The 27,852-nt window shown below is 45.5% G+C and overlaps 1 protein-coding gene across 1 annotated transcript in view; it reads left to right on the forward strand.

Annotated features, from left to right (window-relative positions):
* The window catches only part of CCDC60 (coiled-coil domain containing 60), a 43,008-nt gene that overhangs the window by 6,496 nt on the left and 8,660 nt on the right, over positions 1 to 27,852 (forward strand). The window contains exons 2-8 of the mRNA XM_077308380.1: positions 6,091 to 6,177; positions 7,659 to 7,738; positions 21,247 to 21,441; positions 22,432 to 22,551; positions 23,729 to 23,833; positions 24,886 to 24,976; positions 26,871 to 27,135. Coding sequence (XP_077164495.1) covers positions 6,091 to 6,177; positions 7,659 to 7,738; positions 21,247 to 21,441; positions 22,432 to 22,551; positions 23,729 to 23,833; positions 24,886 to 24,976; positions 26,871 to 27,135 — 943 coding nt within the window. The remainder of the gene's footprint in view (positions 1 to 6,090; positions 6,178 to 7,658; positions 7,739 to 21,246; positions 21,442 to 22,431; positions 22,552 to 23,728; positions 23,834 to 24,885; positions 24,977 to 26,870; positions 27,136 to 27,852) is intronic.

Here is a 27,852-nt window from a genome sequence, read left to right on the forward strand (position 1 = left end):
CAAGAGGCCTGTCATGATGCATTTTTCATGTTGTCAAGATTCATAGTGTATTTATGTCTTATGCTAGATGTTAGTGTGACATTTGTACGTTGAGATTCTCAAAGCGTTACATAATTCCCTTTGGGGTGAATTTGGAGGTTGCTGACCAATTACTTTGCTCATGGTTGCTTTTGAAACCCTTGGCAAGGGTTTAATTTGAGCAAGGTTTAGCCCCAGAACCTGTCCAAATTCTAGAGCTTGATCCTGGGATTGTAGAAGAGGCCATGGCTCAGTGCCAGGGCTTGCCATGAAGATGCCAGGTTCAATACTTGACATCTGCATCTTAATGGATCAAGTGGTAGGTGATGTGAAAGACATGTACCTAAGATCTTGGAGAACTACTGCTGATCTAAGTAGGTTATAGAAGAAGAAGAGTTGGTTCTTATATGCCGCTTTTCTCTACCCGAAGGAGTCTCAAAGTGGTTTACAGTCGCCTTCCCTTCCTCTTCCCACAAAAGACACACTGTGCGGTAGGTGAGGCTGAGAGAGCCCTGATATTCCTACTCGGTCAGAACAGCTTTATCAGTGGCATAGCGTGACCAAGGTCACCCAGCTGGTTGCATGTGGGGGAGCGCAGATTCAAAGAAGTCCACACTCCCAACCATTACACCAAGCTGGCTCTCATGGACCCATTATGCACGGGGGTTTTAGCGCACATTCGGGGTGGAATGGCGGCGACTAAAATCACGGATAACGCACGGAGCCGGCTGCAACCGGCTGCAGCTTCGGTGCATGCCGCCGAAAAAGCCGCGTCAGTGAAACGCGGAAGAAAGCGCAGCTTCCGGGTGAGCGGGGCGCAATCAGAAGCGGCGCCCGGATCGGCGCGTGCATAATCGGTTACTCTGGGTTTTGCCGCCGTCGCGCCCCGCCCCGTGCATAACCAGTATGCGTCGCGTCTTCCCCCTCCGCGTTTTCCACGTGACCCGAAATCGCCGTTTCGGCGGCCGTGCATAATGGGCCATGGTCAGTATGCTGACTTTCATGGCCTGATTCATCCCAAGGCAGCTTCACATGTGTTCAACTTGCAAAGGGACTGATCTTCAATCACCCTTGCATCTCAGCTCTTCTGCTGAGGAACTCACAAGAATGACTGCTCCTTCAAGCAGTAGGTGACATGTGTGAGTGGATGACCATAGACAAAATGTCCATACCTCAAGTGAGGTTCAGACACCTAGATTTTTTCCTAGTATCTATAGATTAAGAGCTTTGTCCTTGGGCCTAGTTTTATCTGAGAAATACCTATTGGGGCCCCATACCTATTGAAGGCACCATCCATCATACCTGGATCCAACTTCAGCTGAGAATCTGTCTCCCAAGGAACATCTTACATTGAATCATAATTGTAATGGATTTTGATTGCTGTGAGCTGTTTTGCGAGTCCAGTTTTAGCAGGAAACTTTTATAAAGAAACATTCTAGGACTTAAGCCTATGTGGGAATCAGACCCTTTAACCTACAGACCCACTTCTTATGCTCGGCTTTGGGTTGGTAAGCTGTGTTCAGTACACAGGTTTTCTTCAATTCCCCGATAGAGTTTAGTTTGGAGCTGGTGCAGCATAATGGCTAAGCTTCTGAGCCACGAACTGGGCATTCTTATCCTCCCATCTACAAAAGGGGGATCGTAATAGTGACCTAACTTAATGGCACATTGTCTGAGAAAGTGGGTTTTTTATGCTTGGGCAATTGAAAAGGCTGGTTACCTCCAAGGTTTGTTGATTAAGTGGGCTGCGGTCCATTAAAGCTTCATGTTGCAGTACGTTTGTTTTGGCTTTATAGTCCCACAAAACTCTTCTAGGCTTATTGAGATAATATCTAGTAAGCTTTCACAAAGTTAATTCTAAATGATGATATAGTTATAGTATAGTTTCCAAATATATACTTTCTGTAGCTATCATTCTGACCTAGGTTTCCCTCCCCCTCCGACAGTCTCTTGTCTAAGGGATCTGTCTGTTTTATACCTACCTGGCCTCATCAGTTCTGCAACACCAGATGTTACCAAATGGGCAGATTATTAATGGCAGTGAAAAAAGCTTATGAGGCCATGACCTGTCTGGAATGAAGCCCTTACTCTGGCTCCGGTTTATGTCACCAACAATGACTTTGTGACCATGGACCTGGCACTTTTTCATGCTATCTACACTGTGGTAGGGGCTGATTGCTTCTAGGTAAATACTTTGTAGGAGATGCAGGGGGGGGAATGTCTCCAATTTCTTCTTGGATGGGGATGGATGGGAAACGAAATGCTGAATGGGATAGATAAAGACCCTAGGAATGGAACTGTTTCATTGGCACCATTCAACAAACAAGACTTGGGGAGGGTTGTGGGAAGCTAAAATCTTGGCGTTCTTCCTAACAACTGTGGAAATGAAATGAACAAAGCAAAAGAAATCTGAGAAGCAGAAACAGAGATACTGTGTACAATAGAATTTTTTTTAATTACAAAAAAGGAAAGCATTGGCTCATGTGGGGACATTTGAAAAATACTGTGCTTTTCAGATACCCTGACTGGGAAGAGAACCAAGGCTGACCGAAATAACGCAGGGATGCTAAGGCTGCCTGTAAGAATGGCATTAATTGGATTTACATCAGAAACGGCTTTTGCATTTTAATTCCGAAAGGCAGCAATCCAGAACTAATTTACTGCAGAGCAGTCCTGTTAAAGCCGTTCGGACTGCTCCAGAAGGAGGAGTTTGTGGATTTATAGTGGATGGTGTGTGACATTTTCTTTAAGAGGCAAGGAAATGGAAAAGAGACCTGAGATGGAAGTGAGAATATAATGGGGGGGGGGGGGAATGAGAGCTTTGGATAGTTCTTTTGTTTTTCCTAATAGGGTTCTCACCTGAGATTTCACATATAAGTATACAGAAAGGAGCTATCTATAGTAGATGGGAATAGCATTTGCTCTCTCCCACTGAAATACATTGGATTTACGATCCACACCTAATCCTGTTTGTTCAGATCTCATGCTCCACTCTCTTCATTGGAGCTTGTTCCCTAGTAAATGTGTTTAGGAGTTGTAACTTTGTTGGATCTTGTCCCAAGTCTTTAGTGCAGGACCATCAGGATTTTTCCCTTAAGATTAATTCATATCCTAGTTGTTCTGTTTTAATTAAGTTTCCTTATTTCTTGGGAGACGGGAATTTAGCAAAAATAAGTGCAGGGGAGAATGAAAGGGAAAAGGAATCGTTAGCAACTCACATTAATAATGCATATATTAAAAGCCTCTTGGGAAAACATGCAATGTAAATTAAAAACCTCTTTCTAAAATGGGCAAAATATGAAGTTGTCTCCCCTCCCTACCCCCCACCACGGTTAATAAGACCTGATGTAGAATAGTATCTGTGCTTTGGAATTAAGGTTCCTGAGGATTTCAGTCTCCATGTCTTAGAAAAAAAAAAGCAGACTTCTAGCCCTCATGGACTCATGGAGATTTGTTACTGGTGGAGAGACCCCAGTTTGCATATTTGCAGAGACTCATTTGTGTTAGGATAGCAGAGTAATTTCATTGATATACAGACGCTGTTTTAGGTTAAAGAAGAAAGGTTTATTTATGGAAGGACATTCTAGATAGATAAAGGAGAGATAGATAGATGGTGCCTTCATCTAGCTAGCTCAAGAGAGAGTGGTCTGAGAAGTTCCGTGAAGAAAGAGGAAATTACCCTGAGAATAGCAATCTAGGGACAGACAAAAGGCACATATTAAAGACAGAAAGGTCCTGAACTCTCTGATCTATCTAACAGTCTTCTTGCTGCCCCCTTCAGGGTCTTCTTCTTCTTAACTGTGTACATTGCATACTCCAACAATCTGCACATTCACAAGAACAACTTCCTTCATTTCAATGGAGGGGACGATGCCATCCAGGCACAGGGGTGCAGATACATGGAAGTGAAGGAGGGCCTGAAAGCAGTAGCATCCCTATTGTTGCCCCCCTCCCCATAAGTAGCGTTCACTGCCTTTTATTGCAAAAGTTCTGTTTAAATGCCATAGCTGCTAACTACCAGTCGACTCTTCCATAAATCCCCTTCTCAGTTAAGCCAGTTGCCATCCATGTGCCCCATCACAGCAAGCCTCATAAATTGCTTAAATGTTTTTTGTGATGCGCAGGGGTATATTTCTCTGTCCCAAGTCTGCAATCAGTCCCTCCCAGAATATTCTGTGTTCCATAACAAGCAAAGTTTTGGGGGGAGGAGGGGGAGAGTTCAGGGTGCCGGAAGTTCCATGAAAGCAGGAAATTTGAAAGCCAACACCCAACTTTAGGGAAAGGGATCTAGCTCTCCAGTTTTCCACATGGAAACATGTTGCGCATAATGACTTTTATGCTTGGTTCTGTTTCGTATTGATTTGTTGCAACTGCTTTGGGTAAAGGCATCACTTTGCTTGAAACATGAGGTATGAATTAGAAAGGTAAGATATGAATGATTTGAGATAATATTGTAAACTCTTGGGCAATCATGGGTCGGGGATTTCACCCCAACCCAGCATGCTTACTCTTTTTGTGAATGTGCCCACAAACACAGGTGGACTCAGATGAATTTGGAGAGCGCCCTCAAAGAATTATCCCCAGTGTCCGGATCATGCATGTTCGTGTTTAGTTGAAAATAAAGGTTTCTGCTTGTGTAAATTTGGCTTAATTTTCTGCAGTCTTAATGGCGGTTTTGCTTTGATGAGTCCAAATGCACATCCTGCTTCCTCAAACACAATCTGGGAAGGCAAGCAGAGGGCGGCCAAACTCGAAGTATTTCAAGAGAACTGATTGCTTGTATTTAAAGAAGGACGAATTCATCTTTACCGGGCAGATTGCTCGTTTGCTGCTGCCCTATTAAGTCCGTCTTACGGCTAATAACTACGTTGCGCTGCACACTACCCAGTTCCATTTTGATAGCACATTTTAATCTTTTGCAACTCGGGCCTTTTGGAACAGCTCAATTAAGAGGTTTCAGGCTCCCCCTAGTGCCATTTTCTTGTCTCTGTTGTAGTCTCCATAATAGAGGCATTTGAGTCTGCACTGGACGCCCGCAGCAGGAGATTTGGTTGGCTGTTTTGGAATCTTTCTATTGGCAGCTGTTTAAGACCTCTTCATCAACATTCACACACACTCCACCATCTCCCAGGGCTCTCAGACCCTTTTGGATTTCTAGATCCAGGGCTGGATATGGTGATCCACATGTGCAAGGGGTATGGCAGTTTTCCCCCTGCCCCCAGCAGTTCCCTTCCAGCCCTAGGAACGTTGATTTCTGGAATCAGAATGCCCATATGGAGTAACAGGTGTCAAAATTGCTTCTCCTGCCTCTTCTGCCAACTTGAGTTGCACAGATGGAGAAGATGTTCCCGTTGGCTGCAGAGGAAAGGACATGCAGTAATGGGTTTAAACTACAGGTACAACGATATAGGCTTGATATCAGGAAGAATATTTTCACAGCCAGAGTAGTTCAGCAGTGGAATAGGCTGCCTAAGGAGGTGGTGAGCTCCCCCTCACTGGCCGTCTTCAAGCAAAGGTTGGATACACACTTTTCTTGGATGCTTTAGGATGCTTAGGGCTGATCCTGCGTTGAGCAGGGGGTTGGACTAGATGGCCTGTATGGCCCCTTCCAACTCTATGATTCTATGAGACGGGAGCCATTTTTCTCAATGCAGCCCACTGACCCGCATGGCTGTCATTCTTTGCAGGTCCCACAATGCTGGGAATCCACTTCCTGGGGTTGGAAGGGACTGCTAGGGAGAGGGGGAGGCTGAGGAAAGTGTCCCCCACTGGCAGATCATTGGCTCCAACTTGCTGTTAAAGGTAGAACCAGGAAGGGCTCTTCAGCCCAAGGTGGTAAGAGCATTGCAAGCGTTCTGTTGCTGACAGCTCCCCTCAGAAGATAGATGTTGATGAATCGCTTCAGGTGAACCAACAGGTGACAGAGGAAACAGTCCCATTATACGCCTTAACGCATTGCTGCATTCTTATTTATGGATGAATAAGCTACTGCTGGAAATTTTTCCTCCCCAGTTGGAACAGGTACGGTGCAGCGGTACCACATACTGATTGCATGCTCTGCTCATTTTGTAGGAGCTCCTCAGAGATGATGTCTGCTCTGCTCTCGAAGACGTAGTGGAACTTGAGGAGCCGTCAGGTGCTCAGAGGATTCCGCCAAAGGTAAATGTAATGTTTCCAGCAAGCTGCTGGTAACACACATCCCAATGGACTTCAGTTAGTTGCTCTCAATATGGTGGTACATGGGAGCAGTGTGTTCATTGCTATGTTGGTTTTTGGGGTTCTTTGGAGTGCAGCTTGAATTTCCTTTGTGTCTTCTTGGCCCAAAGGCAGGGCTTAAGCCCCAATCGGTCTGCCATGGCTTTCTATGAAAAGCTTCCTCCAATGTTATTTCTGGTATTTTCCTTTTCATTTTGGTGTTATTTGGAGATTGCCAGGCCAATATTTTAATTTTGATTTCCAGCTAGCATTTGGTAGGTGCCCTGCAGCATATTAAGCTGGTGTAATTGATATGTCCTGGGCTTTTCTTAGTAAATATTTGTACTATGGAATTTTAACTTCTTCCTCATTCTGAACAAATTTCAAGAGAATCGTCTTGGAAGGTATTCGTCCTGGTTTTAATATTTGGCTGTAGTGGTGGTAAGCAGGTCTAAAAGCAGAGAAGTATAAAACTGCTTTGAGTAATTTTCTAGACCTGTCCAGATGCTTTTTTGGCTTTCCTTTATCAGATACTTTTCTTGAGCAGCATCAGTCCCAAATTTATTTTGGGGCTGGCTTTACTGACAACCTTGGGATCTATAGAATTCCCTGTCAGAAAATTGATCGAAACTGTGGCCTCACTGGAAGTCTATTAACATTTTTCCATAAGAGAAATCCCTCTGATTTGCTCTGAATTTTTCTGGCAGCTCTGCCTAGAAATAGTTGTTAGGCATCTTGGGGCTTTTGCCTTTACTTATCTGCTCTGTCTGTTACAGAATACATTTTTGTTGCATTGTTTACAGCTTGTGGTGACTTTATGAGAGGGACCGTTATGATTGGTCCATTCACCAACACATCTTAAGTACTGTAATAATGGATTCCTTCAGCCGCCTTCAGATTGGCTGGGTAAATGTGTGTTGAGCTGATGACTAAGGGATTGAATTCGTAGACACCAGAAGTGGATGTTCCATACAAGGGCTAAATCATGGAACAAATTGGGGAGAGGATTGTAGACTGGGAGGAGGACTTAATGCAAGACGTGAGTTTTGCTAGAACAATAACCTCAGTGCCGTTCCCCAGCATTTCTGCCAATTGCAGAAAGTCACGTTTGACGCTTGAGCTTGTTTTTCTCATTTATCAGCAGCACTTTAAATTGAGTGTCACCTGGGTCTCAGGGCAGGTGAGGCATCAGCCCCGCTGCTGTGGGAGGCAGCACTCCTCTGTGCCTTCGTCTGTCTGCCTCCTTCAGCGCATCCGACTCCGGCAGTACACAGAAAGAAGCAAAGGCCACATCTGTAGAAAATGTTGTCGACCTTTCGGTGTTCTTTGAGAGCGTTTACAAGCGTGTGGATGAGGGTGGAATGGCAGACATTATATTGTTGGGATTTCAGAGACGTTTTTGGCAAGGTTCCTTTATACCAGATCATTTCTATCTTTCTCTGCAGGAGGCTGAGAAGAAACCTGTCCATTTTAGATACGTAGTAAAAGATCTGAGGAACCTCCATAAAGACCTTGTACACACAAGGTAAGAAGAATGACGTTGCAGCATGTGATAACAGGGAAAGGTCTGAAGGCACACAGTAAAGCATCCATTCATAGAATCATGGAGCTGGAATGGGCCATACAGGCCATCTAGTCCAATTCAATGCAGGATCAGCCTCAAGCCTCCATAATAACTATCTGTCCAGCTGCTGCTTGAAGACTGCCTGTGAGAGGGAGCTCACCACCTCCTTAGGCAGTTGATTCCACTGCTGAACTAACTGTGAAAATTTTTTTCCTGATATCTAGCTGGTACTCTTCTATACATAGTTTAAGCCCATAATTGTGGGTCCTCTCCTCTGCTGCCAACAAGGAACCTTTCCCTGCCCTCCTCTAAGTGGCAACCTTTCAAATACTTGCAGACAGCAATCATGCCCCTTCTCAAACTCCTCTGGGCTGAACATTCCCAAGTCCCTCAGCCTTTCCTCATAGGCCTTGGTCCCCAGGCCCCGGATCATCCTCATCGCTGTCCTCTGAACCCTCTCAATTTTGTCCGCATCCTTTTTGAAGCGAGGCCTCCAGAACTGCACACAGGACTCCAGGCGGGGTCTGACCAATGTGGCATACAGCAGGACTATGACATCTTGTGATTTTGATGTGATGCCTCTGTTGATACAGCCCAAGACTGCAGTTGCCTTCTGTATCACCACATCACACTGTCTGCTCATATTTAGCTTACAAGGACCCCAAGATCTCGTTCACACATGCTTCAACCCAGAAGCCAAGTATTCTGGATGTGGTTGGTCTCAAAACAGGAGGTGCCATATAAAGCCTATGTTTTCTAGCTTGAGTGCTTCAACAAAAATAAAGGGTCTCTGTGAAGAAAGAGGAGTGTATTGAGGATGCCATTCACAGTAGGCGATCCCATTGTCCAGGCCTAGATTGCAGCCATAGAATTCAAGAATTCAATTCTTGAGGACTGAGTCAGAACTCACCTATGTGACCTCACTATTATGCGGGGAAGGGCTAAGGTCCAGTAGTAGCATGCCTTTTTTGCTATGCTGAAGGCCCCAGATCCAGTCTCTGGCAGCCTGAATTGAAAGATCTCAGGCAGAAGATCTCTTTTACCTGTGTCCTTGGAGAGTCACTGCCCTATGGATCAGAGAACACTGAACTAAGTGGAACGGTGGTCCAATTTAGTGTAAAACACAAATACATGTATACACTGCTTGGCCCCTCCCTGACTTGTGTGTAATATCTTTAAAATTGCTATTATTAATGTTATTTTAATAGGAACCATTTCTTCCTTCATAGGATCCTTTAAGCCTCCTGATGCTTGATTATTTAGTGGCTTTTGTCATAATAAAATATGAGATGACTGTTGTTGAATCAGACCAAAGTTCCTTCTAGATTTTGCTCTTGAATCAGACTTCCCAGCCCAAGGTTTACTTTAATGAGAGCTCCTTCTGAGTAATATATCCTAAGCTACTCTTCCCTTGTCCTGGCATGTTACCAAATTTTGTTCTGTCCGAAAATCAGGACACCGGTGCTAGGAAGACTGCCAGAAACAAAACTATCAGAAAAGCAGCACGGCGCAAATCCACTCAATTATTTTGTAAAAAGCGCAGAGTAGATCTTTTTGTCAATTTTCCCTGCATCCAATGCCCAATCTTCTGGGCAGCAGCCAGCAAGCTATTGGTAGGCCATGAGCTCCCCGATCCACTTACCCAAGGGTCCTTATAGATGTTGGGGCTTAAACCCAAGGATATGCAAGTGCAGCAAAACAGGCATTCCATATTCCCACTTAATCTGTATCCTGCTTTGCAGGGCAGTCTTCCTAGAACGGGTAACAGGCAATTAAAACAGAAAATCACAGATAAAACAGAAGGCGGTTGGAATATCTGGCTCGTGTATGGCGAGCTCCTCTGGCTTCTGTCGCAGTCCAGGTTGCAGACTCTTCCTTCCAGAGGGCAGCAGCAGAAGGACTTGCAGGTGGACTGACAGTCTATACGATGCCTGCAGATGGGAATGATGCCAGCCCCCAGGAGCTGCCCTTCCCCTGCTGTGCACGTTTTCCCCGTGACTGAAGTACATGTTGATTCCTGACACAGAGATAACGATAATGTCGGGGAAAGCGTCACGTATCAAGTGGCCCTTGGGGATAACAGTTTAAAGCTGAGCAGGGCTGGCTTAAGCTTCATTTGCATTCTCTTTGCGTGGAGACAACTCTTGTGGTCTTTGCGCATTCTTTAATTTGAATATTAGTCTAACGCTCTTACAGCACAAGCATCAAACGGCACTACGAGTGTCATGATTTACTACTTTGGCGGTTTACTAACAGCCTTCTGCAAATAAACCCTGACAAATTGCCACTGCCAGCAATATTAGGGCACACATATAACACAAGTGTTTCCACCTGGAGTAACAGTTTAAAACATTTACAAGGCATTCTGCAGAGAACTATCCAAGTAAGCAAAAGAAAGAAGGCTGATAGTCATCCGTCTTCGGGGAATTATAATCTTTGACCTGCCCAGATATTGTAGCCTAATTTTCCAGAATGGCTAGCTAAGGGTTCCTTACATTTACTTTACTCAGGAGGGGGGGGATGTTGTAATCTGAATACCGGGCAGACGTTGAGGAAGTGTAGAGTTATGGTCAGGAGCCAAATCGGAAATTGCCCTGGGGCAAGGAGCTCTGAGAAGCAAGTGCATGTCCAGAGGGCTGTAGAAATTCTAGTTGCTGGTGCTGATTGATAGCTGATAGTTTTAGTTCTATTAGGCTCCATCATTTCCCAGAGGATCAGTTTTTCTCTGGGAGAGGCCTTTGACCACTTGGGATCATGGGACCAGCATATATTAAAGCCATGTGAGAGGGTGGCCATGGCAAAGACGGTAATGAGGTCAAACTGAGTAAAAAAAACTGGTTGGATTCAAGCTGATGACTCAAAAAGTTCCAAGCCTTCCAGAGGATGCCCGCTTTCCTAACAGGCATCCCCAGGCTGATAAACAGATGCTTGGCTGCCTTTAAGCCATTTCTCTTGTGACCCCTTGGGCCAGTGTTCTGTGGAGCTACATGGGGTTGTGTGTGCATCTCTGTTTGTGGTGATGTTCATGGGGGATTAGGGTTGTCGGGTGGGGGATTGGGGGTGGGTTTACCAAAAGCTGAAAGTTTCTTCATACGTTTCCATGACATGCCCACATGACTTCCAGGGTGACCTGGAAGTAATGTAGGCAACACTGGTTTGGGCAAAAACTCTATGGCTGAGATGGCAAACTGCGGCTCTACAGATTTCCATGGACTACAGTTGCCATGAGCTCCTGCCAGCATTGTGCTTTACTATAGCTTAATTAACTTCTACTGTAGAATTTTTATCCCAAAATCAGAGCATCTCCCCAGTGTGCCTATGTCACTTCTGGGTCATGTTAAAGTCACATAGGCATGTTGCTGAAATGTCAGGTGTTCCGCATTTTGAAGGTAATTCCCCCCTAACAGAGAGCTGATCCTCAGAAAGGTGGGGACTAGCAGTGGGGGAAACCCTTGCCCCAACCAGGGGTGGGTGTCTTGCATCCCTATGGGGAATCTTTAATGTCAGTTGATCTACAGCAGATCTGAGGTCCTAGTTCTCAGTTTTCATAGTTAAGGCCCAGTAGCTGTTTAGTGTGGAATTGTCCCTCCATTTTTAAATACAATCCAGATGAAAATGATATTGTCAGACTCTTGCATTCTTCTATGCTCCGTGTTGTTTTTCCAAGGTTTTTCAGACCTGATTTGTGGTGATTTTTTCCCCCCATACTTAAAGTGGAATTAATGTGGCAGGCACTTCCAGCCACTGGGGAGTCAAAGAGCTGTAGAAGTTTATCAGAGTGGCTCTCCCTTTAAAATTGTCCTGTCTTTCCAGTCAGTGTAATTAATTACTTCCTGTTTTATCCTAGCTGTTGGGGACTGAATCAATTGTAAGTGATAAGCTTCTGTTTGGGATGGGAACGCAAGCTCTGTTTTCCTTTTTGTGGGCTGATCAAAACCTTTGCACATTTTCAACTTCATTTGGTATGATAATTCTTTCATCCACATGCTGTTATGATCCTAAGTAATATATATTTTATTAAAAAATCCTCAGACTGAGGCTTAGGTCCTCAGAGAGGGAATATGCCAGAACCTCAGAGATTTTTAAAAATTAAAACATCGGCACACCTGGCTCGCAATAGGCAAGCCCATTATTCTAGTAGTTGCTACCTATGGCTTTAATTGATACAAATCCGGTGTGATCACAGGCTATTAAACTTGAGTACTAGCGCTATCTGAATCAGTAGAAATTGCTTTTAATTGCTTTCTTATCATAACACACACAATTACGTACTACAAACAGTAGGACATTGCCAGGTACAGATTTAAGGCAAGATAATAAAACAGGTTGCTCGGTGAAATGGAGCACCAAACAGTGTACAATTTTGGTCTACCTAGACTTTGAGCAGGGAGTCTGTAGTGGGAGGCAAGCTCACGTATTTTGGATAATGCACAGAGTAAATTTGATCTTCCCATGTACAACTGGCGGGTCTGTGTGCAGAGCTTGCAGGCTGGCCCCTGCAATAATCGCCTTTTCCATTTCCTGCTCAGAGCTTTTCTGTTTTGTCTTTCTTTGTTTTTTTCCTAAACTAGTATTTAATTAGATAAACATACATAATGCTTTAAAAAAAAGACAATCACAATGAAGCCTAAGAGGAGAAGAGCAGATGCAAAGCGGGATAGCCAACCTTCAGACGGGCCCTGGAGATCACTCGGACTTACAGCTAGTCTACACATGATGGCGATCAGTCCCCTTGGGGCAAAATGGCGGATTCCGAGAACTCCCCATCCCAGTTGGCAACGTTCTATGTTAGCGTATGATCTGGAACACACACGAGGAGCTAAACTGGAGAAAAGCCAGGCTGAATCCATAGCAGAACAAAGCCGCATCAGCTCTTGTTTGTAGCTATGTCTGCATCTAGCAAATCGGCAGAAGGAACTTTAGGACCAAACTACATGTGGCTTGGGAAATCTGTGGCTGGGATCTTGATGGTTGTTCCCCCCCCCCACACACACACACACACACCCAGACATAGACTAAAAGCATGGAGAGGGGAGAGAGAGATGGTGGAAGTGACACAGCCAGTTTAACTTTTCTCCCCATGCTGATTTCTCAATACCACCCACCACACCCCACACCCCAGTCTGGGGTGGCATCTGGTAGGGCTATTTTTACCACTTAAGAAACTGCAGGAAAGATGATCACCATTCTCCTAAAGCTATATGTAGCAGCCCACGATTTAGCCTCAAGAACAGAGGAAGAGAGAAAGTGCTATGCACCACCAGATATGTTGTTGGAGTACCCTCCACACGGAATGTAATGTCAGGAGCCTCATTGAGAAGGGATGATGTCATCTGTTCAGTCGTGTCCGACCCTCGGAGAGAGCCAGTTTGGTGTAGTGGTTAGGAGTGCGGCCTTCTAATCTGGCATGCCGGGTTCGATTCTGCATTCCCCCCACATGCAACCAGCTGGGTGACCTTGGGCTCACCACGGCACTGATAAAACTGTTCTGACCGAGCAGTGATATCAGGGCTCTCTCAGCCTCACCCACCCCACAGGGTGTCTGTTGTGGGGAGAAGAAAGGGAAGGCGACTGTAAGCTGCTTTGAGACTCCTTCATGTAGAGAAAAGCGGCATATAAGAACCAACTCTTCTTCTTCTTTAGGAAAGTCTTCGCCATGCACCCCTGTCTCTAACTGCTTCATTTAATTGGTTCATGATCAGTATACTCAGGGAAATGTATCTCCGTACCTCTATGCCATTCCCTTTTTCTAAAGAAAATCCAGAAGCCCCCCACCCCAGAGCAGAAATCAATTTTAAGTCCTGGAATGGGCATGTTCCCCATCACTGAAAATACATCTGTGCTGAAGAGGCAGAGCACAGGAAGTTCACGGGGTAAAACACGCGTCATGATGTCTAACACCAGGTTTCTGCTGAGATCGTCCCCACGCTATCTATTGCAGTTGGACGCTTGCCTGGAGCTTCTGGTGCTTCTTTTCCAGTTGCTCTGGTACTGAAATTGCAAACTTCTACCCACAGCTTTTCGGATGTAGGGCTCATGCCATACTGAAACAGCTGGTGTCAACAGTTATGGGGGGGGGGGAGAAAAACAAAGTCAGCTACAGCTCCTGTTTCATCTTCAATTTCCATACAGGGGAAACACATAAGGATTTATGAATGTAACATATGGGTCATAGCTAATGTTCTTGGGGCCCTTTTAAAACAAAAACCCTACACCCTCCTGTTACTTCTGTGCCTTATTAGAGTTTGTTTATCATTTATTTATTTCATTTGATTTCTGATCTGCTATTCCCAGCAGCTGGCTCACGGCAGTTTAACAACAAAACAATAAACGTAAACCAATAAAACAATTAAAATCCCCCTCCCATCCTCCCATCCCACCCCCAACCCGCCAGACCAACCCCCAACTCACCCACCCCTCCCACCTCACCACCCCTCAACCGTGTTCCCGGTATGGCATTCCAGAGGAGGGGCTAGATCTTCCTTCACTACCCCTGATCCAGCCTCAGCCAAAGGCCTGGTGGAAGAGCTCAGTCTTACATGCCCTGTGGAACTTTGCTGGCTCCTGCAGGGCCTTCAGCTGTCCCAGGAGCTCATTCCACCAGGCCGGAGCCAGGGCCGAAAAAGCCCTGGCCCTGGTCAAGGCCATGTGGACTTACGTGTGGCCCAGGGATCTCCAGTCTATTCTTTGACAAGACTGCTCAGTCAGAACGCCACTATCAGAACTGTGATGGGCCCAAGGTCACCCAGCAGACTGCATGTGGAGGAGTCAGGAATCAAGCCTAGCTGGCCAGATTAGAAGTGGCCACTGTTAACCACTACATCGCACTGTATTGGGATACGGAGTTAATTGATGACAAACAGATCCTCTGCAGAGATATCGGATTGCAATCGTGTTCCTTTGAAGAAGCAACATGGCAAAGTTTTGGTGCTAAATTATCACAAAGGGAAATTGGGGAGCTACACGATGGGTATGCTCATGAAACCACTGCTTCATAATCCTAATTTCTGCTGCCTTCTGCAGTGCAGGAGAACAGAAGTTCATTCTCTAAACCAGGGGTAGTCAACCTGTGGTCCTCCAGATGTCCATGGACTACAATTCCCATGAGCCCCTGCCAGAAAACAGCTGGAGGACCACAGGTTGACTACCCCTGCTCTAAACCAGCTGTCACAAATGAGAGACAGAATCTGTCCAGTGGCTTAATTAAGTATAAGAAGATAAAAAGTCTCTTATCTCATTTATTTAGACTTTGACTCTGCCAAAACGATCTCTAGATTCATTTGTTTTCCGTTTTCAGTCTGGCAATGAGTCCGTCCTTGTTAATGTTTGAATATAATGAGGCAAATGCTCTTGGAGAGTCGAGGCTGTGAGCAGGATTGTGTAAGGTGTGTGTGTAGAGGGGCGGGGGAGTGTCATCATTTCCCCTTTCAGCACTTTCCGCAGCATACCGGAGAAAGTGATGGTGGTGAAGTTTAAGCGCCAAGAGTCCCCTGCAAAACCAGGCACTGCTCCGTGTCCTTGAAGCCTTGTTACTCCACTGCACCAATTACCGGCAGTGATGCATTTTTTTGTTGCCATGTTGTGCCCGGTCACTTGAACTGGAATTCTGCCAAGCCTAAATCGCTTTGTTTGCTTTCTTCCCTTTCTTTGCACCCGCCAGCTGAGTCTATAGAAGATAGGCCGCTTTCTTCGTTTGAATGCTGTCAAGTCTTGGTTGCTTTATGTCCCCTATCTCTTCTCTGCAAATCCACTGCAAGACACGCTCACCACCCGCCTTCTGCCTTCCATCCCAGGCAAACCAGCCCGATGGATCAAGCTGTTTGTGTAGCAGCGATCCTAGCAGGGGGGGATGATTTTGAGTTCAGAGAGAAGAAGAGGAACAATCGAGCCGCCGCTTGAGAAGGTGGCATTTATCCGCCGATTCTGGTTTCCACTATAGCTAATACTTGGTAATGTTAGTTGCTTGGATACAGGTCTTCTCTTGCCTTCTTTTATGGTTTGGCGGCCAACGCTCTAATTGGCATGCTTCTTGCGCTGTCACGGTTGGAGGTTTGCGGAATTCTTTTCCAGAAGAAGAAGAAAAACTTTGCTTCCCCCCACAAATGACAGTTCACATTAATTAGACAGCAGACAGGAACGGGCAGCTATTGCTGTGTATGGATGGATGAAATATTATCTACACCATCAGTCATAGAAGGAAGCTGCTATTTTAGGTGCCTGTCAACATCCCTGCCTTTCCTGGTTGTTCTCTTGAGTGAGTCTCAGCTTATGCGTTTTCCTAGAGTAGCGTTCTCTCGTAATTTCGTACCAAGGAGCCATTTGTCATCTATGTCTACACGTGACATCAAGGGTCTTACAAGTGGCAACACGCCGTGATTGACACAGGTGGACTTTGTTTCTCCTTGGAGTCAGAGAGGATCGCACAATTGGCATCTTACTGTGACTTCAAACTGGAATTCTCTTATTCAGTAGAAAAATCAGCTATGGCTTTTGTTGATGATCCCATTTCGATTGTTTGAGCCACAAGTTACAGCTATGGCACGTTACTACTTTGCTACCTGTGTGTTTTTACAGGTCCTAGCCTTCTAGCTGCTTGGAAAGCTCAGAGAAGGCCATCTGGCCCAGTTCACCAGTTCTACAGGAGCAAGGGCAGGAGGGCTCCTTCAGAGCACGACAGACCAGACCATCAAGCTCAGCTGCCCTGCTCTGCAGGAGTCCTCCTGCCCTTCTATGGCCTATTGTCAAAACGAGCTTTGCTCCTAGTAATTAAAAAAAAACACGCACAGACAATACCAGAAATGGGGAGGGAGGCTGATACCGATGACCAGGAGTATCCCAAAAGAAACAAAAATTCTTTGCTCACCGGCAGTTTTAATAAATAAATACACTCACGAGCTCTCGTCTTGCTTTTGGAAGAGGCAGTTGTGATAAAATGTAGTCTCCTCATGAGTAACATTATCGTCCTGCTTCGCTTACTATCAAGCTTCTGTCACTTCTGTTAGATTGTGTTCCTGACCCCAGACGAATAACCAAGAGGTCATCAATGACTGGTTCCTCACATTTGCTTGGAAGTTCAGGTGGGGCTTGCTCCCAAAGTAGCCCGCATAGGATCACCATCGCATTTCTCCCTGTTACGGCACCATGGTGCTTTCATCTTGGAGGCGAGAGCCTGACTTTAATTCCTTTGTCATCCTGTATTACAATTACTGAATCGCTTGGGGGAAAATAAAAGGCTTTAAAGAATAATTAAATGCACACGACGTTGCATTAAGCACTAAAAATGTGGTTATAGTCGACTCGCTGTATACTTTGTTTGCTGCGAGGTCATTTTTTATTTTGGAACAACACGAGACTGACCTTTATCTATATTAATGTAATCTTATAAAACAGCTGGAGCTTTCTGCTGGAAATGATTAGCACTCCAAAATCTCTCTTAATTTCCCTGCTAACAAAGATATTAGTTTACGGGAAAGGCACGGCCTTTGTCTAGAAGGTGGCGGAAAATCCGTGTTGTGACTTACAGTCGGCTGGAGCTCAATTACTATAATAAATGTGTTCCAAAGTTCATCTCTAATACATTTGCATTTTAATGAATGATTTGTACCTCTCCCCCCCCCCCGGATCAAGTTGGCAGCAAAGACTAATTTTATTAAGTTGCTATATGAATGATTCTGTTTGATGAGACGGGATATTAACATGCAAATATATTTGCTTTGCCCCATGAAAATGAGCCACTCGAAACAGGTTGGATGATCTTTTTTATTTGGACTGCTTCAAATGGCGTAGACAGACTTCTACTCCTTATGGCCTGCTTGCCTATTATCCACCCGTCGGAGGCTCGGTTGCCTCTAGTCTGGGATTGCACGGTGCATGTGTGTGTGTGCGGTTCCGTTACAGCGTACGAACAAACTTGGGTTTGTTCCCGATGAGCAACACCCTGGTTGATTGTCAGGCTTACATACACCCTCCCCTTGTATAGTGCCCCCAGGTCCTGCCTTCACTTTAATTCCAATTTGTCATGACGTCCGGAAGCATAACACACTGAAGTCGTTTTCTCGTTCAGAATAGAATCATAGAGTTGGAAGATTGCACATAGGCCATGTCGTAGCCATGAATCCTTGCAATTGCAATAGATGGGACCTGTACGGAAACCAATCGTCCTGATCACCCTGTCTTTGCCACTGCCCCAAGGGAGAAGGCATGGGTGTCAAGGACTGGAGCCGTTGGATAGAAGCAGTTTGCTGGGAGCAGCGGTGGGCTTTCCCAGCCCAAGGATGCTGACCCAGGCCCCAAGTCAGGGAGCTTGCAAAGCAAGACCTTAGCCTGCAGGTTGAATCCCAAGAGTCCTCGACTGGTGCCTCTCAGCCGCCCTCTATTGACTTGCAGAGCTTCTCTAAACCTCTCTAAACAGAGAGGCTAAGTCTCCTGCAAGAACCGGAGGAGCTGAGGTTTGCAGTTTTTCAACCTGAAAACCGTTCCTTTGAGAAACTGTGTGTGATATGCAAGGGCCAGGCAAGGTGAGAAGAGGTTCACCTTGAACGTGAGAAGCGCCTGAAGCCTGCGTCATTTGTTCAGTGTCTCGCCCTCGGGGATTTAATGCCTTGCTGGTAAAGAAAGGGGCTGGTTGGAACTCGGCACGGCCATTACTTTAGGAGGCACGCCACGAGATGGATGCACTTGTCTGATTCGGACAGGATAGCAACATGTTTTACACACCCGTCGCCGAGCCGTCTGTTCTGATGGATCAATTTTGCTGCCATCGTGCATCCTCATTTGTCCGTCTCGTCCCCTCATTCCGCAAAAGGCTTTGTTCTAAAGAAAGAAAGAAAGGAAGAAAAGAAACCCTTCTACTGGAAACCCACAGCCATAGCAACAGTTCTTTTGAATCACTGTGTGAAATCCATCCATTGATCCTCTCCTTTCTTATACTGAAGCTCTTCATTTTTTTTTATTTATTTGAGACTCTCTAGGCCAGGGGTAGTCGAGCTGCGGCCCTCCAGATGTCCATGGGCTACAATTCCCATGAGCCTCTGCTAGCATTTGCTGGCAGGGGCTCATGGGAATTGGTCCATGGACATCTGGAGGGCCACAGTTTGGCTACCCCTACTCTAGGTGGTTTCACCGGTTCATTCTTATCAGTAAGGAAATCGTAGGCCTCGTTTTGAACACAGCATCCTTCCTGAGCTTTCTGTCCTCCCCAGCTTCCAGTCAAGCCCTGCCTGGGGGAATTATTTCCACCCAGCTGACTTTCTACTTCCCTGATGGCATTTGGATCGATGGTTTCTTTTACAAAATTCCTGCCAGCCCACATCACAGAGATGATGAAACACACCTGCCCTTGTTTGAATCAGTAGGTCAAACCACATGTTTCGAAATAAAATCACAAAATGTGGGTATGTACCCCAAGGAGCTCTGGATGGTTGATGTGGTTCCTTCTCTCTGCTCATCTTGTGAGGAAAGTGTTGTTGAGAGATTGGCAACTGGTGCAAGGTCACCCAGTGAGCTGTGACTTGAACCCGACCCTAGCTTGGCACTCCCATCAGTCATCACTAAAGAAGGGTTGCTATTAGCTATGCAAGAGCCGAAGAGGAAGGTAATTTCTGCACCTTGTGGTGGCTGTTGGGATGTTTTTGGGCCTAGGAAAGATGCCCAGTACTTTCCGAGACATCGGATAAATCAGAAAGCTACCAAGCCTTGCCCACTTGGCAACCGCGATTTGTCCATTATTAAGTCCTTCTTCTCCAAACGCTGTGCCTGTTAACGGCAGGCAGACAACTGGGACATGACTTGGGGAATTTGAATGCCATCAGCAGTGGTGCACAAGCAAGCCTCAGGCCAATTTGTTTTCATTGTTTGATCATCAGAAAACAGAGTTTGACACAGGCACCGTTTACTGTGACGGGCTTGCCAAGAGGATGCCGGACACCCCTTGTGCTCAGGGTGGGTAATCTGTTTGAGACTGCTAGAGGCAGTACTTGGGGTTTTCATTTATGCTTGGGGAAGAATTTCGTTCAAACATTTCGTCAACTGAAGACTCACTGGATCACAGTCAGCAAGCCAGGTCCAAACAACATATCATATTGGGCAGGGGTAGTCAACCTTTGGTCCTCCAGATGTCCATGGACTACAATTCCCATGAGCCCCTGCTAGCAACCGCTGGTAGGGGCTCATGGGAATTGTAGTCCATGGACATCTGGAGGACCACAAGTTGGCTACCCCTGATACTGGGAATCATTCATCAGACTGGCTTTCAATGAAGGGGTTGGTCCATGGTTTTTATGGTCTTCTCTGACCTGAAGACCATCTTCTGTCTTTAATGGCTTGTTTTTCTGATTGTTTTAAGACCCTGGCTTGTTTTTAATGGGAGAGTGGTTTTATTGCATTGTTCTGGTTGAGGCACCTCAAAGCAGGTCTCTAGAGAGGCAGCGTATACATCTTCTAAATAAAGAATTCCATAATGAGAGAGTTAATGTTAAAAAGCAGCTACAGGGGAACCCCCTGTTTGGATTGGAATTGGAGTACGGGGGGGGGGGGGGGTTGAGCCCCAACTCCTTCCTCTCTCCTGACTCCTCCTCTCTGTGATTACTGTTAACCTCGGAGTCAGGCATCTTGAAAGACTCCCTTTGACTTTAAGAGTAACTGCCTGGTATGTGAAGTGCCCAGATATTTGTAAGAATGACTCTGAAATTTGCTATTTTAGCTAATTGTTGATAGATAACCCCTGAGATTCTGGATGAAGGGGGAATGAAAGGATGAGGTCATCCTCCTGAAGTTTCCATTGGAAGGAGCACTTATTGGTTCTGAAAGATCACCAAATTGCATAGTCCTAAAGGGTTAAAAGTTTGGGACCTGGTTATAGAGAGTTAGATGATGGCTTGGATTCTGCACACTCAATATTAAGAACTGTACAGGAGAGGATGATAGAATAGAAGTTTAGTTTCATATAAGAAACTGACTCAAGAGTATATAATTATCAAGTTGCAAGCTAGTTTTTGTTATTTTGTGAGTCTGCGCTGTTTTGAATAAGTCATGTTTTTGCAACATTATGCCCCCTTCCCTCCTTCAGGTCACTGGGGCCCTGAAGCTGCTTCCTGAGGTTGAACTTTGCTTTTTAAAAATCCTTCTCTTTCATAAAAGCTATAAAATAAAAAAAAAATTAATAAAAGTCCAGAGCTGGGGGTGTCCAGGGAGCTGTATTTGGAAGAATAGAGGCATCTCAAGTCTCCTTTTATATGCATTGAAACACAAAGTCTTCAACATGTACTGGCTGTTTCTAGTAGAAATCAAAGAGAGATAAAAAGCATATCTCTATTGTACTGCCATATATAATATCTATCTACATATATATATATCTACCATGTTACTTCTCATACACTCAGATAAGTACATCAGCCATAACACAGTGTGTTACTAGCTTCCCCTCCTCCTCCCCCCTCCATCAGTGTTTGGTTTCTTGTCATTTTTACCAGGCATTTAATAAACTCCGTGAAGATAGGACGAGGGTATTTCCACATGCTTCACAGAGAAACAGAGGAGAGGAAGAACATGCTTATGTTGGAACAGCAGAAAGAAGACCAGAGGCGGAAAACTGAATTCCGGCCCCCCAAATATCCAGGATCATCATCTGATGATGATGATGACACATCTGATGAAGAAATAACTGAGTAAGTGGTGCACAAGGATTCCTATGATGTTTGTTTATTGACATTTTCTTTTGACTTACGTTTTTAAGCCTGAAGATGACCTGTGGGTCTCTGCCCGATTTTGAGGGCCCCTGTCAGGTGCCAGTTCTAAAGAGAAAAGCTGTTGTCCAACTTGAAGATCCTCAAAGTAGGTAGAGACCTAGCTGTAGCTTTCTTTCCCATTCTTCTGCCATAGATGATTTTTAGTCACTCTTGCCATCAAGTTATTTAATAATTTTGGAGGACCGTCAGCCATTAGCTAATACTACAGCCTGGTAGGCTGATGTTCTTGACAAATCATCAAGCAACTGGAGGATCAGATGAAAGGCTTCCACTGGTTAGATTTGTCCCTAGGTTGTAATTTATCCAATCTGAACACATAAGCTGGCAGCCGTCAGTAGGAGAGTTATCCCCTGTGGGCCAGGATCATACAAAGACCATCAGTCCTGCAGTTTGTCAGGTAGCTTAACCAGTTTTCTGCCAAATTCACTTCTTCTGTGCAAGAGAAATGGCAGCAGTGTACCTGAACATAATCAGCATGTCCAAACCAGACAGCAGCTTACCCTCCCAAAACAATACTACAGTAGTCAGGCTCCTGCCTCCTATGCATAGTACCATCCTACTACTACACTGTTCCTCCATCTCCATCCAAAGAGGTGGGGTGTTGCCTAGCCACCTACTAGCCACCAGTTGTTAACAGTTAACGTCCACGTAAGAAAGCATCTTCTGGCCATCACTGTCCATTAAAAAAACACCTTAACTATTAAGTATGCAAAAAAAATGCTGTTTTTAATTCTATTTGCTCAAACTGGTTGAGAAGGTCTCGTGCTCTTCTTGGTTTCTGTAGGTCAAGGTACCCTTGAGAATGAAGAGTGCACAGAGGCAGATGGAAAAGTTCAATCAATAGTACCAGAGAACATGCTGCACTTTTATTTTCTAACAGTTTTCTCTCCCCTCCAACCCCCACCCCAGTTTCTTTTTAACAGAATGTCCTCTTGCGAGGGAGTCAGGGAAAAAGAAGAAGAAAATCATCCGACCTTTCACTCCTGTCCATAACGGTCTGATATCTGCAAAGCATCCGGATGCGCATTTGTATGTTCTAAGGCACATCCCCCTGTGTACAAGAGGGAAATGAGACCTGAAGTCACATCTTTAGGGTTTTATTGCATGAAAGGGCTAATCATTTTAAAATGTCGAGGGGCCAGAGTTTTGGCTTCAAGAAAGCCGAAAGTAGGACTTCTGTTTGCTGAAGTGTATCCTTTAGTCTTAACATGCATCTGGATGGTCATGCATCTTGGGCAGCAAATATACTAATTGCAGCAGCATCTCCCAGGAGATGGCTGCTATTTATTTATTTTCTTACTTTTAAAAAATGTCTTAAACTTCTATCCCGGCCTGTCTCCGATGACTCAGTTCTGCGGAAGCAGAAAGTGCCCTGTTTTCAAAATCTGGGGGGGGGGAAGTTCCTTATGGATATCTCCACTATGGCACATTTATTTCCTGAATATGGGGTGAAGGGTGGAATGGGGTGGGGTGGGGCTGCTCAAGCAGATTTGTGTGTGGGCACATGCGCCCTTCTGGTTGCACTAGACAGAGCTGCGTGTCCATTTCTCAAACTCATTATTTCAGCTGTTGTTAAGGATCTGATGAGAACATTCATGAGGAAGCAGGAAGAAGAAGAAGAGTTGGTTTTTCTATGCCTCTTTTTTTCTTCCAGAAGGAGTCTCAAAGCGGCTTACAGTCGCCTTCCCTTTCCTCTCCCTACAACAGACCCCCTGGGAGGTAGGTGAGGCTGAGAGAGCTCTGACAGGACTGCTCTGTGAGAACAGCTTTATCAGTGCTGTGGCAAGCCCAAGGTCACCCATCTGGCTGCATGTGGGGGAGCAGGGAATCAAACCCGGCTCGCTAGACTAGAAGTCTTAAACACGACACCAAACATGAGGGCTTGCAAGATAAGATGTTTCTGTACAGAAACTTCTTGTACTTCCAGCCCAGCATGCTGCTTTAATTCAAAACCTGTGGTGCAGAAACTGGAAAAGGCTGTTGTCATTGTTACAGTATTAGTACGCCTGGCACTTTACTGAGTAACAGGCAAGACAGCTCCCTGCCCCAAAGAGCTTACAGTCTAGTATTTGTCACAGGAGGGTGCCAGTGGGGGTAAAAGAACACATGTTCAGTAGTCGTACACAGACTTCGATATGGTTTCAGTAACTCTTGCTCTCCCTTTCTCTGTCCAATGAGTTCATCTGTCTTCCTTTGTTTCTGACAGCGAGTCCCTATTTCGGCAGCTGTGTGCTCTCCACTGGTTCCTGGAAGCCTTGACTCTCGAGCCCAACACCACCATGAAGCCTCTGATCACTTGCTGGAATCCAAAGTGAGCTTGGGGGCAAGTGGGAATGGTAGTGGTGAGGGAGGCTGAGCCTGGGAAATGGGAGCCGTTGGCCTGATCAAGTCTCAGAAGGGGGCAGAGCTGTGTTTCCATCTTCTGGAAGGAGGTGGGACTTCACTACCTTTGACGTCTGGGTGTCATCAGATACTGCCACACACATTCAGGCATAGCTTTGGAGTCCTACAGGTGTTCAATGAAAGCTGTCTTCTGCTGCCAATACCACCTTGTATCTTTTTTTCCCCCTGCAGAACGGAAAAATGCTCCGAACCCTACCTATAGATCAGACTTTTTCAACCAGGGTTTCATGAAACCCTGGGGTTGCTTTGGGGGTTCTGGAAGGAGTTCCTAAATGGGTGGGAGTTAATTAATCTTATATTTTTTTAAATAGACCCCCCCATCCCAAAATGGCCAATGATGGGATGGGAAGGGGAAGGGCCATGGGTGGGTGTACACAGCTCTGCTTCCCAGCCATATTCTGCACCACTTCTGGGGTTTCCCGAAGCCTGAAGAATGTTCCAGGGGTTTCTCAATAGTAAAAAAGTTGAGAAAAGCTTCTATAGATAGTCCAACTAGGAAAGATGTCTCCAGTGCTTCTCAAAGGTACTTGGCATTTCAGCAAAAACAAGCCTTCCTGGAGCTGTAAGCTCCCTTCTGTCCGTCCATCAAAGCTCAGAATTGTCTAGTTCTCCAGAGTGTCTCACAGACAAAGATTTCCCTCAAAAACTTAGATGGATTTTAGGTTGGAGATGGCAGGCATAGAACCTGGTACCTTTCTTGCACACAAAGCATTTGCTCTGCCACTGAGTCTTAGTTTCTCCCCTGGAAGAAGAAAGGTATTTTATAGATGCTGAGAGCAAAAGGCTCATGCACAGATGTGCTGTGCACATTAAAAAAAAAAAGGGGGGGGTTGCCATGAAGCATAGTGCCTGTGGCAAACTCCAGGATGAAATCAAGCTGAAAACGGGATAAAAGCTACCTGTAAGAAAAGCCCAGCCGGGAAACTAGAAATCTTTTCGTTTCCCGCCCCACCCCTTTAGGGATTACGGTGGAGGCAGAAATTCCATCAAGGTGATCAATAAAGAAAAGATGGTGAAGACTCGATGGGAGCACTTCCTCACCCACACAAAGGTAACTTGGGAAAGCATCACTCAATGAATTTGTTTTCTGCTGTGAAAAACCGGGAGCATATCTGCTCTGGCGGATTTTGATTGGTTGAATAGCCCTCCCCTCTTTCGAAGGAGTCCCTGGAACTGTCGTTCTCTGTGGCGGGTTCTCAGCAAGCTGGCGCTTTGGCCTCCATTCTCCTGGGATGAAGTTGCCATCCTTAAGGTTGATGAAGGAAATTACAGCTTTGGAGGGCAGATTCTACGGCACCTCGTCCTTGCTGAGCTCCTTCCTAGCCCTCCCCTCCAGGGATTTCCCAAGCCCAAGTCAGCAACCCTATACCCCTCCCCCCATTTTCAGGGCCACTCTCATTTGAAATACTTTTAATGTATTAGGGGGAGTTTTTATTGGGGATTTTATATGTGTTGTAACCCGCCACGAGCCTCCTGGGAGTGGCGGGCTAGAAATGGAATAAGAATAAGAATAAGAATAAGAATAAGAATAAGATTAAGATTAAGATTAAGATTAAGATTAAGATTAAGATTAAGATTAAGATTAAGATTAAGATTAAGATTAAGATTAAGATTAAGATTAAGATTAAGATTAAGATTAAGATTAAGATTAAGATTAAGATTAAGATTAAGATTAAGATTAAGATTAAGATTAAGATTAAGATTAAGATTAAGATTAAGATTAAGATTAAGATTAAGATTAAGATTAAGATTAAGATTAAGATTAAGAATAAGAATAAGAATAGATGCACTACATCTGCCCTGATGGCCATTTTAATCAGTGGCTCACTTCTGACCCAAGTTTGCAATCAGAGTTTGAAGCGAGCTGATAAACCCTGGTTAAAGCTTGCCATGGTTAGCATTAACGTGGGTATAGACCAGGGATTCTGAACCAGAGGTCCGTGGAAGCTCCAGGGGGCTGCCTTAAAGGACTTGGCCCCAAACATGGAAACCAGCCACATCCATTGCTCCCCCTTCTTGCCTCCCGACATGATTTCTGTACCTGGGAGGGGGTGGAGCCTGCATGCCTAGTCCTACGTTAAACTTCCTCCTGTCTCTCCCCCTCCCCCCTCCTCTTGAGCCTGCCTGTTAACGTTGGTGGTGATGTCCCTTCCGGTAACATGTCACTTCCAGGGGTGTGGCAGGGAGATGTGGCCAGTTGACATCATTCCGGGACTCCTCAAAGCCTGAAAAATTATTCCAAGGGCTCCTCCATGGTCAAAAGGTTGGAAAAGGCTGGTATAGACATAACCATGCTCCCTTTTCAGTTCAGAAAAGGGGGTGGGGCATTCACCCAGGAGAGGGGAGGAGGGACGAAAAGGGAAGTGTGCAAACTCCCAGCAGGCTTCAGATCTCCTAACCTGACAGTGTGCTGATCCACAAGCTCCTAGCAGCTGGGGCAGACCTTAGTGCGTTTGCATGCCTGTATTTGGATGCGGCTGTTAATTGTGAGGTTTTTGGCAGAGTAGTTGCGCTTCAGTGGAGTCCAGCTCTGACCTTACACTAAAAGGTTAAGCTATTTGGAAATGGTTCAACATCTTTATACATTAGCTTTTACAGCCCGTGGTCATACCTTGAGGTTTTCCCCATTTTAGAACATATACTCCGGCTAACTGCTTCCTAGTTGTGGGGCTGGGGGTATGGGTCTAAGGAAGCATTGGCTTGCCTAGAGTCACATAGCACGTTTGGGACTCAAATTAGGATTTGGGACTTCCAGTGGTAGCCGCAATACTAAGGACAGATGGTATTATTGCCTGAGAGAGTGAGAGAGAGACCAGCTTGCAGGCGAAGGCTCACATAGCCAGCCATTGCATACCGGTAGCTCTTCCCGGTGAAAAACAGCCTTCAGCTCAGATGCACAACAGGCCATCCTCTCTGGATGCTTCCCTGCAGCTTGTTTCTTCCAGGGTCGAAGATACACCCAGAAAACAATTCGTGGGTTCACGCCCAAGAAGTTGCCCAAAAAGGCATCCATCATGAGCATCTCCAAACTTAGCGGGCTGTCCTCCCCGCACAGCAAAACCACGCTGGGCAGCACCAGCTCCCTGACGCCCGGCTCCGAAGAGGCGGTCCCACATTCTTCAGATGGCGCCAAGGAAGGGGAAGAGATGGAGTCCAATTACAGCAAGCCGGCTAAGGAACCGAAGGAAGAGGAAGAGCCTATGAGTTACTGTGAGTTCATTACAGCAACATGAATGAAGGCATTTGGACTAAGTCGGGGAGGGGGGTGTGGATGCCACGATGCATCTTCTCAGAAGAGAGCCCCTTCCTGTGGGGCAAGGCTCGTCCTGATTTTGTGTGGTCATGCCACTCCTCTGTTACTCTCCTTTTTCCATTACGGGTGTGTTAGATCTCTGGGTTCAGAGACCTGCAGGACCCTTACATTTCAGCTCTTTATTGTGACCCCAGCATGACAGTACAAGAAGCAAAACTGATCCAAAGCAACCCACAACCAACCCCAACATATATTCAAAAGCCACACAATGGAACTTCCCATCAGTGCTGTTGGTCAATTTCACTTTGAACTGACTGGATCCAGCAGAAAGGATCTAGCCACGCATTAGTCACTTACAAAGGGGAGAATTCTGATCCATCAAAATCAACTACAGTTCCCAGGATTCTTTAGGGGAAGCCATGACAGAGAAAGTCACATAAAAAATATATAGTGTCCCATAAAACATATGCTAATTATGACAGGCCAGGTTTTTGTTGCTCTTTGTAATTGTTCTTTGTTACAAAGCAACTGAGGACAGTTGAACAATCCAACAAGTTTCCTTGCTACTTTGGAGGCAACAAACTAACCCACCCATCCTTCTGGAATGTCTTTGTTCTCTCTGGAAGGTGCATGGCCAAATGGGCATGATGACAAAAGGAGAGGTGTGGCTAGAA

Source organism: Paroedura picta, chromosome 13 (assembly GCF_049243985.1).
Source record: "Paroedura picta isolate Pp20150507F chromosome 13, Ppicta_v3.0, whole genome shotgun sequence".
In the NCBI taxonomy this organism is placed as follows: Eukaryota; Metazoa; Chordata; class Lepidosauria; order Squamata; family Gekkonidae; genus Paroedura; species Paroedura picta.